Source organism: Cyprinus carpio, chromosome B12 (genome assembly GCF_018340385.1).
Source record: "Cyprinus carpio isolate SPL01 chromosome B12, ASM1834038v1, whole genome shotgun sequence".
Taxonomy (NCBI): Eukaryota; Metazoa; Chordata; class Actinopteri; order Cypriniformes; family Cyprinidae; genus Cyprinus; species Cyprinus carpio.
This window is the reverse complement of record NC_056608.1, coordinates 1,508,255-1,521,302: the sequence shown is the minus strand read 5'-3', so window position 1 is coordinate 1,521,302 and position 13,048 is coordinate 1,508,255. Positions and strand designations below refer to the sequence as shown.

At 34.9% G+C, this 13,048-nt stretch overlaps 1 protein-coding gene across 16 annotated transcripts in view; it reads left to right on the top strand.

Moving 5' to 3' along the window:
* Positions 1 to 13,048, top strand: part of spag9b (sperm associated antigen 9b) — a 55,612-nt gene that overhangs the window by 13,369 nt on the left and 29,195 nt on the right. For 11 of the 16 annotated variants that reach the window (XM_042734911.1, XM_042734914.1, XM_042734910.1 and 8 more), the window contains exons 2-4: positions 2,843 to 2,963; positions 5,588 to 5,658; positions 6,671 to 6,762. In XM_042734911.1, the coding sequence (XP_042590845.1) occupies positions 2,843 to 2,963; positions 5,588 to 5,658; positions 6,671 to 6,762 (284 nt within the window). Of the gene's footprint in view, positions 1 to 2,842; positions 2,964 to 5,587; positions 5,659 to 6,670; positions 6,763 to 11,037; positions 11,326 to 13,048 lie in introns of those variants that run through there. The other 5 variants (XM_042734916.1, XM_042734915.1, XM_042734912.1 and 2 more) reach the window with 4 other exon arrangements.

Sequence of the window (13,048 nt, the reverse complement as noted above, 5' to 3'; positions counted from 1 at the left end):
AGATGTTGTTCTGCTGCTGCTGCTAACCCTCTAGTATCCTTAACTTAAGTGATCCTCAGTGAGCAAAACAGAAGGAAAAAGAGTAACTTGTTTTAAAAATGAAAATAAAGTACTATGTTCTTTTGTATTGATATTAATTCTTTAATATTTTGTATTTTAAAGGGATTTCGTGGTACTATTCACCTCAAAATTTTGCAACATTTATTTCTATATAAAATACATATAGAAAATATATATATATTTTTTTTTTACAATTTTCATTTAATACAGTGTTTGAAGGGTTAGTTCAGCCAAAAATGAAAATTATGTTATTAATGACTCACCCTCATGTCGTTCCAAACCCGTAAGACCTCCGTTCATCTTCGGAACACAGTTTAAGATATTTTAGATTTAGTCCGAGAGCTTTCTGTCCCTCCATTGAGAATGTATGTACCGGTATACTGTCCACGTCCAGAAAGGCAATAAAAACATCATCAAAGTAGTCCATGTGACATCAGAGGGTCCGTTAGAATTTGTTGAAGCATCGGAAATACATTTTGGTCCAAAAATAACAAAAAACACTACAGTGACCAGCATTTTCTTCTCTTTCGGGTCTGTTGTGAATGCTACTGCTGTGACTATTGACGTACGACGCTGCTGACGTGTTTTCTTTGTTATTGGGTGCACCAGAAAACACGTCAGCAGCGTCGTACGTCATCAGCATAGTGAACGTGCTCACAACAGACCCAGAAGAGAAGACAATGCTGAATAAAGTAGTCATTTTTGGACCAAAATGTATTTTCGATGCTTCAATAAATTCTAACTGACCCTCTGATGTCACATGGACTACTTTGAAGATGTTTTTATTACCTTTCTGGACGTGGACAGTATACCGTACATACATTCTCAATGGAGGAACAGAAAGCTCTCGGACTAAATCTAAAATATCTTAAACTGTGTTCCGAAGATGAACTGGAGGTCTCACGGGTTTGGAGTCATTAATGACATCATTTTCATTTTTGGCTGAACTAACCCTTTAACTTAATAAATTGCAAAGTTTATTTGTATACGGTACATAGGGCTGTGTAGTTTGATGTGCTGTAAGTGTTTTCAGACATAATTACTTTTATTACGTTTTTTTTATTTGAATATGTATTTAAATGTTCTCATTCATTTCCAATGGCGGTATGATTTTTGACCATGAAGATTCTTTTGTTTAGCCTTTTCTAATCATGTCCACAATAATTTTTCATTTTCCACATCAAGAGTTTTAACCATTCTGATCGTTTTTTTTGTTTTTTTTTTGGTCAAAATAAAAGACCACCAGGGTTAAGTGTTTTAATTGCATTATATTGTAATTAAAAATTGTGTATATATGTATATATATGTATATATATGTATATGTGTGTACAGTATAAGCACACTTGAATACTTGCATAATAAAGTCTTTTCAGTCACTTGGTTTCCAGGAAAAATGCAGTCATTTGTAATATTTTAGCCTATTATTTATTTTTTACTTATATTTTTGGGCGATTTTCCTTTACTTATGCTGTTGTAAATATACCATTTTTGCATGCATATTTGGCATCCATGATTTATATAGAATTTCATTTGGAGGACATTATATTGTCAAATATACTGTATATATAGAAAACCATTTAGTGCACCTTTAATGTTCTGCCCGTGCACCCCCATCGATGCACACGGCAAACACAAACAATGGCGGTTAGCACAGTTATTAGTGTTGTGGTCCATTGCGCCGTGTTGCTGCAGGGCTTGGGTGACATCTAACAATAGAGGTGAGGACATGCTGTGTGTTTGGAGTCTGGAAGGAGGGGAAATCCTTTCAGCTGCCCTCGTACACAGGCCTCGCCCATCACTGGCGCGTTCATCGTTGGAATATAAAAGAGTGAAATAGGAATGAGTAAGCTGGGCAGACCTCCGCTCTGAGTCACTGGCTCTCTGATCCGATGTGCTGAAACTTTCCAGCAGCTGCAGGTCCTCTAGACTCCAGCGTCCAGCCACTGCTGGGATTTCAGCTTTGTTTCTCTGCTAGCAGCAGAAAGAGTTGATTATAGAAATTACCCCTGCTTCCCATCCCACTCGGACGCCACTGGCTGCTGAGTTGGCCTTGTGTTTTCACTCGACTCTTATGTGCTCCAGAGGCCTGACCCTGCTGTTTGTGCGTGATAGTCTCATCCCATGTGAGCTGTGCTTGTGTGCCTGTCCAAAAACACTGAAGAAGTGGCTGAAATGTTGTTTGAAATTCCTCGTTTTTTGTTTTTTTGACCATGCAAAGTGGAGTTTAGCAATTCTAATTTTTATTTCGTAAATACACAATTTTTTTTTTTTACAAAAAAAAAAAAAAAAAAAAAAAAAATATATATATATATATATATATATTATAAAAGTGACGGTAAAGACATTTATAATGCTACAGAAAAATTATATTCCAAATAAATGCTGTACTTTTGAACTTTCTGTTCATTAAAGATTCTTGAAAGATAAAATGTATCACGGGTTCCACAAATATATGAAGCAGCACAAGTGTTTTCAACATTGATAATAATCAGAAATGTTTCTTGAGCAGCAAATCAGCATATTAGAATGATTTCTGAAGATCATGTGACACTGAAGACTGGAGTAATGATGCTGAAAATACAGCTTTGACCACAGGAATAAATTACAGTTTACTACATAATTACATAGAAAACATTTCTTTTAAATTATAATAATATTTCAGAATATTTTTTCTGTATTTTGCCTAGTAAATGCAGCCTTGCTGAGCACAAGTAGACTTACTTCAAAACATTAAAAAAGGAACAATATCTCAGTGTGAAAAATCTCTCTCTGTCTCCTCTAGAGGTATATTGAGTATGAGGATTCTCAAGAGCAGGAAAAGAAAGATCTACAAAGCCGTGTGCAGATGCTGGAGGCTCAAACCAGACAGATGGAGCTCAAGACCAAGAACTGTGCAGACCAGAGTAAGTCACCTCAGCTCTTCAGGGCCAGGTCATGTTCAGTAGCCACTAATCAGACAAATAATTGCTTGCCTCATAACTAAAAAGGTTCTTTGAAGGTGTCCTTGTGGTGTTTTAATTAAACATTAAACATTTTTAAAAGAGAAAAACTATTTTTAAGCTGTCAAGAAAATACGATTTAAGTTTTTCAACTTTAAAAATTCAGCGTGTTACTTGCTGATTCTTTGTAATTATTTCTGAGTACAAATTCTTTGTGTAAAAAAAAAAATAAAAAATTAATCTCTATTATATTGGTGCATATCCATGAAAATTATTGTAGATGGTTAATTTAAACTTAAATGATAATTTCTCCATGTTCATGTTGTAAAAAACAATATTCATATTGTCGTATCGTCAGCCTGTGAGATATTATCATGCAAATTTATTTCATTATTTATTTACTTAATTTTATTTCTGGAAATGGAACCCACTCCAGCGTAAGGCTAAAAGCAGCCTAATGTTTTAATGTGACTGATCTTTGTTGCTCATGATGAGAGAATTCATGAGAGAGCAGAATTCAGCGATGACTCGTCTGAACGCCTCTGATTGGCCGTTGCATTCATAAACTCATCATAATCCTGTGTGATTGGTTATAAAGCGCAACACTGTAAAAACGGAAAAAGAAATACAATGTAACAAATAGAAGCCGTAAGCCCTAATATTAATGAGATCATATAGTAATAAAATAGTATTAATATATTGATAACAATTTAAATACTCTGAAGTCAGAACTGATGCATCTACATTTTTACTCTTTCTGTATCGAGATATATATATATACTGAATATCCTCAAAGACAGTAAAGAATATGGAGATGTCATTTTATTTCAGCCTGTTCTCTAGATAAGTCTTCATAAATCAGCTGGAAAATGCTCCTTGTTTTTGGATCCGGTGTTCAGCAGGTGAACTCTTATCTCTGGAGCGAGACGAAGCTTTCATTCTCTGATCAGCGGATCACACGCGGTGCTGGTCTGAGCTGGATTACAGCTCGAGGGCCGCTGGACTCCCACATGATGTCTGGATGACCGTGGCACGTTACGTAAACACATCTAGTGAATGCCATCGCTTCTCTCGGTGTCCTGAATGAGGATTAAAAGCGTGTTCCCTGTATTTATAACATGAAGTGATTCAATCCGTTGTGTTTGTGAAAGAACTTCCCATTTTGTGGTTAACACAAACGCTTTTCTATTTCCCTGCTGTAAGCATACACTTGTTAAGTTATCAGTGAGTCTGAATATTTTACAGTTTGATGTATTGATGAACGGCTTTCATTCACTCACTATTTATATGCCTAGATGTATAGCAAATCAACCTTATGAAGCCTTCATATTTTCTAAATCTTTTTTTCCCAGTCACATGAACAATAATTATGACCGGTCTAATTTTGTTGCCATGTAGATTGAAAATTTTTAATGCAAAAAAAAAAAAAAAGCAGATGCATTAGTCAAGACAGGAAGTTAGGAAGAATTATATTTAATAGTTTGTGTTTGAATGCCGCTACAATACAGTTCAATAATTAATAATACTAAAAAATATAAATAAAATAAGTACTTTTGTTCATCAAGGACACATTAAATTGATTAGAAGTGTCAGTAAAGACATTTATAATGTTACAAAAGATTTCTGTTTCAAATAAATGCTAATATGCAAAAATATTCAGCAGCACAAGTGTTTTCAACATTGATAATAGTAATAATAATAAAATCAGCATATTTGAATTATTTCTGAAGGATCATGTGACTCTGAAGACTGGATGTGAAATTAAACTTTGCATCACCGGAATAAATTACATTTGAAAGTATTTTCACATAGAAAACCGCTACTTTAAGTTGTGATATTTGACAATATTACTGATTATACTGTGTTTTTGATCAAATAAATGTAGCTTCGGTGAGCAGAAGAGGCTTCTTTCAAAAACACAAATAAATCTTAATGAACCAATACTTTTGAGCGGTAGTGTATACAGCAAGAAATCAGAATAATTTTTTTTTTTTCTTTCCCTAAAACAATTTAATACTAGAAAAATGCGGCGTGATGACATGAACACATTTGAATCAGAGTTCTGAATATGCATACAAACTCTTTCATAGAAACTGATCCTGTCTGCATTAACTTGCCTAGTAAAGGTTACATGATCTAATGAAGGCTTATTCTGAAGTAAGGAGTGACCGGGTTGGGCTCTGATTGAGGCTGATGATACACCACAGGAACTTCTGCTCTCCTCTGTCATCCACCTTCCTTTAATTCACAGTCACGGGTCACATGGGGTTTTTCTCACCGTTTCACACCACATGCTCAGCTATGAGACACGTTCCTTATCAGACCTCCTCTGAGATGATATGACAGCTTTTACAAAAGATTTAGGAGAATTTTTAGTGTCTGGAAGCCCGGATCTGTTTTATTTCTGTTGCTCTACTGACCCCTTCTGGCTGTGTGTTGTTACTACAGCTTGTGACCTCTTTCCCAGAAGGCTGTTTGTTGAGAGAGCCTTTCTCTTTGAAGCTGAATCACACTACTAGACCTGTGTTCATATTTAAACAAATAAATATCTCAATAAACATGCTGTGATTTCACTCCTCTGTTTTTAGTTGGAAGATTAGAGGAGCGTGAAGCCGAGCTGAAGAAAGAATACAATGCTCTCCATCAGAGACACACAGAGGTAAGAATTCCTTAGCTTTTGCTTATGCATTTTAATAATTGCATAAGCAGTTTGTTACAAAGTCATCATTTTTTGTAGTATGCAATGCATGTGTATAAAAAAACTAGATTAGGAGATGAGCAAAGCAAAGGAGAAATGCAGAGAAGAGAAATATGATTTATTTATTTATTTTCATTTATTCAAGTGCAAAGGTTGTGGACTGTTTAAATACTGAAAGGTGTGTCTTCTGCTTCTTGGCCCTGTTTACACATGCTGTAACAGCTAATTCTTAAACATTACAATGTTTATTTCCTATCCATTAACCAACAAAATTATAGTGTTAAATTAGATTTGAATTAGAATGGATATGTGTATGTGAACCATTAAAAATATAAGTTTTCTTTTCAGTGGCTTAGTTTTGCATGCACATAAACAACAGGAGAAACAGAGAAAAACAGAATAAAATGACATAATGATAGGAATAAAATAAAGAGACATGCACGAAATATGTTTCAGTTAAATAATTAACAATAGGGATGCACCAATAGGATTTTAACAACTATTGGCCGATTATTTACGCATTATGTTTTACAAAGGCATAGTTTTGTTCTCATTGTGAGCATGCATAAATAAGAGTAAACCCTTTACAGATTCAAATGGTGTCTTACTCCTATCCTTATGACTAAAAATCACAGAATATTTGACTTTTTCCTGGTGTGATAAGAAAAAAATATGCATGATTGCGCCGATTTGTGTTTTTTTTTTCTTCTTTTTTTTCTCTCTCTCTCAATGCAATTTCAACTGATATGTGTAACAGAATTATTTTAAGCATTTTATTCATGCAGTAAACATTTATAGTTTTCGAGGGGGGGGTAAAAACTGTTCAGCTCATCAGTAAAGTATGCGAGTTTATAGAGCTTAGGAGCAGAAATGGTCTGGAAATCGCCTTGCGTCGTTGTAAAGAATCAAAGCCTTAAAAGATGCTTTTGCATGTAGTCTGTCATCAAATAATGCCGTGTGTTTGGAATCACAGATGATCCACAGTTACATGGAGCACTTGGAACGTACCAAATACCAGCAGATGACGGGAGAGACCACAGACACAGCGAGTCAGAGCAGAATTAGGTGAGCAGGTTTCTGATCTCATTCACTAATACTACACTCGACTTCATCCACCTACACAGTTTCTGTGTGTTTAGCTATAATTAATAGTTTTTGCCAGTTCCATATAATGCGGCTGTGATTCTGTACTTCAGTAACCCTAGTGAAGTCTCCCACACATGCATGCCTCTGCTAATGTAGGTCAGCGGTTTGTGTGCGTCTCGGCTGAGTGTGATATATGGAGCGATTGATTGAGAGAGAATCATCTGGCAGATGTTAATGAAGACAGAAGCAGTGGGATGGATGAGATGGTGATTCTGTTATAGACTGACAGCATGAAAATGCGTATTTCACAGAGGCTTCTCAAGCATGACGTGACATGGTTTCTCTAATCTGTTCATGCTTATAGATACAAACATTGTAATAATTAGGATCAACCCATAATTGTGATCCTGTAATATGAAGACGGGTTTATTTTCACTATGTGTCTGGAAAATAGTAAGTGTGATTTAAAGACAACGTGTTTTATGCAGAATTTAATTAATTGATAAAAATATGAAATAAAAGTTTGTAGCCGGTAAACTTTTTAAAATGTTTTTTTTTTTTTATAAGTCTCTTCTGCTCAGCAAGGCTGCATTTATTTAAAGTAAAAAATAAATAAATATTAATACAATTTAAAAAAAATGTTTTCTTTGTCAATATGTAGTAAAATGTAATTTATTTCTGTGATCAAACTGAATTTTTTAAGCATCATTACTCCAGTTTTCAGTGTCACATGATCCTTCAGAAATCATTCTAATATGCTTCTCAAGAAACATTTCTGATTATTATTTATCAAACAGTTGTGCTTCATAATATTTTTGTGGAAATTGTGACGTATTTTATTTTTCAGGATTTGTTGGTGAATGTAAATGTTAAAAGAACAGCATTTAGTTGAAGTAGAAATATGTGGTAAAATTATAAATGTCTTTACTGTCACTTTTGATCAATTTAATGCATCCTTGATCAATTAAAATATTAAGTTCCTTAAAAAAAAAAAACATAACGACCCAAACAAAGAAGTAAATACACACCAATTTCCATAAACAAAAAAAGTGTAACAATTTACTTAAAGCCTGTATGTATGCATTATAAAAGAAGTTTTAATGTAACATTACAATTAAAACCATTAAATATAAATAATTAAAAAAGAAGTTTTAATGAATTAATTATGCCTTGTTATGCACCTTATAATGCATTGTACAATCTCATGAATAATTGCAACCACAGTTAATGCATTATAACACTTATCAATTCATTATTACACCACGCATTTTAAATTCAGTTATAATTATTTACAGCAAGCTGTAATGTATTACAATGCATATTATGAAATATTTATAGTTCATTATATATAAAGGCTATAAGTAAAATCAAACCAAATAAATATTAAACTAAACAAACACAAATTAATCAAAAAAAATTCACAGACAACAGAAAGTCGAAAACAATTGTAAAAAAACCCCTCACCACTAATCAACCATACAAAAGATGTTGTGAGAATCATGTGTTGCTTGTGAAGGACATGCCTCTTGGTTTATAGATGGATTTGTTCAGAGAGTCCATCTGCTGAGAGGATTTTGGGATTATTTTAAAAACATGATCATATCAAATCAAAGCGTTCGGAAAAATCAGCTGTATGTGGTTTAAGAAGTCAGTCCTCTCACAGTTCAAGCTGATTTTTACACTGATGCTAGTTTTATTGTACAAAGAATTATTATTTCAGCATTAACTTTAAAGAACAATTTGTTTTATATTGAAGCCTGTTTCCGCGACTGTTTAAAAAATAAACAAAACAAGGTCATTGTTATCTCATAATTCTAATTTCTGGTTTCTGTTACGCATTTCTAAGAAAAGATGTCAGAATTGTGAGATCAAAAGTTGCAGTTGCATAGTTTTATATTTTATTCATAAAGTCTAGGGCTTTGAATCTTTGGGCAGACAGAGATTCGATTTGATTCACGATTCATAGGTTTTCGATTCGATTCAAGAACGATTTTTGATTGTTGAATCAGTTGAATAAAGTGTGATACAAAATGTGCAGGGGGTACTTCAGGACAGGTCTGAGAACCACTGGGTTAGAGGAAAAAACAACAACACTTTTGTCCATTGTTAGATGCTAGTTTAATGATGCTATGGCATGACATGTCATACGTAAACATTTTAAAAGAATTATGCATAGGTAAACATTTTGTAACACCAGGGGTGTAGCCATCATTTCAGAAGTGACAGAAATGTCAAATACAATAATTTTATGTATGTATTATTATAATTATTATAATAATAATTATTATTAATATTTTTACAGGGAATTATTTTCTTATCTATTACTTTGAATTTGCTATAAGAAATAAAATACACTGCTGGACAATAATCAATAATTTGTAATCTATAATTATTCCTAATGGCAATTTTATGATTGTTTTATATACTACAAACAATTATTTCAATATTCTGCAGAGAATAAGGTAGAAAATATACTTTATAGTTCATGTACTGTAAAAAATGATATGTAAATTAGTATTGTATCATTCCTAAATTTAATTTATTTATTGTTTTTTATCTTAACTTTTCATCAGTTCATTCTGCTTTTTATTCAGCTTAGCTGCAGATACAGTCTATGAGCGCAAGATCACTTCTCTTTCAGTGTGAAAACAACCTTATCTCATTTTCATAAAATAAAATGCTATAGTATTTAACTTTTCCTCTCCATCGGCGAATGATGATCCTGAAAGAAAACGCTTGCCATGTGTCTGTTTGCTAAAGCATCGAATGCTACTTTCATGCATCTGATTATCAGATAAACCTCACGCTCTTATATCAGATGCATCGCTCTTATTTCAAGGTCGTTGTTAATGCTGTGGTTATTTTAACAGTTTCCTTCGTACATTGTTCAACAACATTGTTTAAACACATTTATTATTCAATGGAACTGTGTGTATGCTTTAGACACTTACATTTCTGCTCCGTCCATGCAATAAATACGCAGCCTTCGACTGCTCCGGTAACGATGTCGATAAGATGCAGAGAGCCACTGAAAAACTACAGAAAAGCAAAACTACTTCACTTTAGCATTACTGGCCACGAGTCCTAAGGAGAGATCACACATCAGCTGCGTCAGAGACGAACGGAGCGCGAGCGCAATCCTGTGACAGTCTCGGGCGGTAAACAGTGGAGCGCGTGAAGGAGAGATGCGAGGCACAAACACTGTTCAAGGTCTTCATTAATTCGTGCTTACAGTAATTTAATGTGTATATATTTTGAAAGCATTGAATCGCTATAGAAATCGCGATTCATTTGATTTTTAGCTTTTTAATTCAATTACTGTTCGAAATCGGCGATTCACGATTCAAAAATCATGTTTCAAGATTGATGCATATGCATCGTCAGGGTTTTGTAATCGATGCATCGAGAAAACGAGTGAATCGTCACAACTCTAAAAAGGGGCAATTGTGAGATATATATAATTGCAAGTTTATATCTCTCAATTCAGACTTTGACATGCAGTTGCGTGTTTATATCTTGCGATTCAAATTTTATTTTTCACAATTTTGACGATACAGTTTAACAAGCAATTGCGTTTATATATCTCGCAATTCAGATTTTATTTCTCGCAATTCTGAATATACAGTATAACAAGCAATTGCAAGTTTACATCTTGCAATTCTGACTTTATTTCTCATGATTGCATGTTTATATCTCCCAATTCAGATTTGATTTCTCGCAATGTGACTTCATCCAGAATTCTCACTTCTTTTCTTGCAATTGCGATTTGCGAGATGAAAATTCATTTTTAACTTCATTAATACTTTTTTTTATTCAGTGGCAGAAACAGGCTTCCATAGTTTTATACTCCGTGGTGTATAAACTAGAAAAACCTTGCAGTATTTAATATGCATAATGCCAGAAAACAAGTTGTGCTTTGATATATTTTAAACTGCATGAATACAGTACATGCACTTCACCAGGGACTGATTCACCTAGTGCTTGTTAGCAGGTGGATTGGGCTTTTGTGCTCTCTGGAGACAAGCTAGAGTATGTTTGTTGTTCTCTCTGATCTGCATATACGCATCTATTCCCACAACCAATCAGCTGTGGGATAGAAACCAGAAAACACATACAAAATCAGTGCATGAGAGCTGTTCTTTAGGCTTCAGAGGAGTGCGTGAGCAGCGCACAAGGAAAGACAGCTGCTGCAAAGCCGCTCGTGTGTGTGTGTGTGTGTGTGTGTGTGTGTGTGCGTTCGCTGGATGATGTCACAGCAGTGAGAGGCTGCAGAGCCGTGCTCACACACACACGCTGATCCTCGCGCTGCTCTGCCGGTGTTGATGGGATTGTTTTCGTGTTTCGGGGGGCGGCGGGCGGCCCATAGCGCGTGGCAGCAGCCATGAGTCCGGGATGCATGCTGCTGTTTGTCTTTGGCTTCGTGGGGGGAGCGGTGGTCATCAACTCTGCCGTTCTGGTCTCTCTCTCCGTTCTGCTGCTGGTGCATTATTCTGTCTCTAACGGCCTGCCCGCCATCACACACTCCCTGCCCCGCATCAGCAGGTACGCAGCGACAGCATGTCTGTGTGTTTTCTTTTTCACTGGCTGTGTCATATCCTCTTTATGTTAAGCTTCTGTTTTCCCTGCATTTCTGTCTGTCTTGTGTTTGTATGTCACTGCATTGCTTGTTCATCATGTGTTTGAGGCTAGTCGAGAGAATGTAGTAAACAAGTGTGGCTCAAGCGTTGATGCAGCGAGAACCGTCACACAGCACAGAGTTAATTTCTCTCAATACAGTGCAGGGTTCTGTCTCCGTGCTGGTGTTCTGTCAGAGAAATGCATCTCGTTCCGTCAGGCAGATTGTTTATTCTGTGTGGCTTCACTTTGTTCTGTACTTCCTCAGTTTCTTAGTGCACTAGAGTTGCATTCAGTACAGCTGCAATTGAACACCTGATATTGTTTGCTGCTTTGAAGATCTTTCTGGTGATTGTTTGGAGATGTTAAGCAGGTTTCATGTTTGTAGTGTCGTGTTCGGGTGATTGAAATGGTAAAACATGTACACATTGTAACCTGAGCTTTTAAAAAATGTAAAAAATTGCATTAAATCGACCCAAAAAGGAACCGTAAAGACATTTATGATGTTACAAAAGATTTCTATTTCAAACAAATGCTGTTCTTTTGAAAATTCTCTCAATCAAAGAATCCTGAAAAATAAAATGGATCACGGTGTAATGTATCAATAGTTCACAAAAATATTGTGCAGCACAACTGTTTTCAACATTGATAATAATCAGAAGTGTTTCTTGAGCAGCAAATCATCATATTAGAATGATTTCTGAAGATCATGTGACACTGAAGACTGGAGTAATGATGCTGAAAATTCAGCTTTGAACACAGGAATAAATTACTATTTTAAATTTTAATAATATTTCACAGTATTACTGTTTTACTGTATTTTTTTGTCAAATAAATGCATCCTTGGTGAGCAGAAGAGACCAACCTCAAACTTTGAACTATAGTGTATTTTTACATCATTAAAATGACTTGGAGGTCAAAATGTGCTTAATTGTCATGACAGTGTCACAAAAGTTTAAATAAGTTTCCAAAGTAGACTTTATTTTATCATTCTAATATTTATTTTACTATCAGTGGAAAATTCTGGAAAGTTCACAACAGTTTTCTTTTCATGAGCAGAGCTAAAGACAAATATAATCTGGGTCATAAAAAATTAGATTTAATATTCAACAAACACATATCACCTACCTTTATATCATAACAAAAAATCAATTGCTTTGGATAGTCACTAAAAATGTTAAAAAAGCTTTTACCCTTCTGTCAACTACATCTAATTGATCCTGAACCCGGTTCATCACGAGAAATGAAATACTTGTTCTTGCTTGTGAACCCATCAAAGATGAATCTTTTTCATCTAGCTCTTGTATAATTTAGTTGCAGATAACTGGACTATGCTTGCTGTTTCAGTGCAAAAATTATATTAGTTGCTTTTGACCAGTTTCTTCCAGGATTTCTTCTGGTTCTGCTTTTATAAATAATCTGCTGTAATAGCTCTTCATGAATTGAACTTCGGACATCTCAACTTTACTACGTGTCCTCTGACGTGTGTGATTACGCAAGGTTTTGCCTTCAGCATGAGTATCGATGCACGTTCATGGAGCATTCATTCACTGCCTTTTATTTTTACTGAACACGCGTCACTGAGGTGCACTCGACGGTAGAGACACAGCACGTCTGATTAGTTGCGTCATTGCAGATTTTTGTAGTAGTA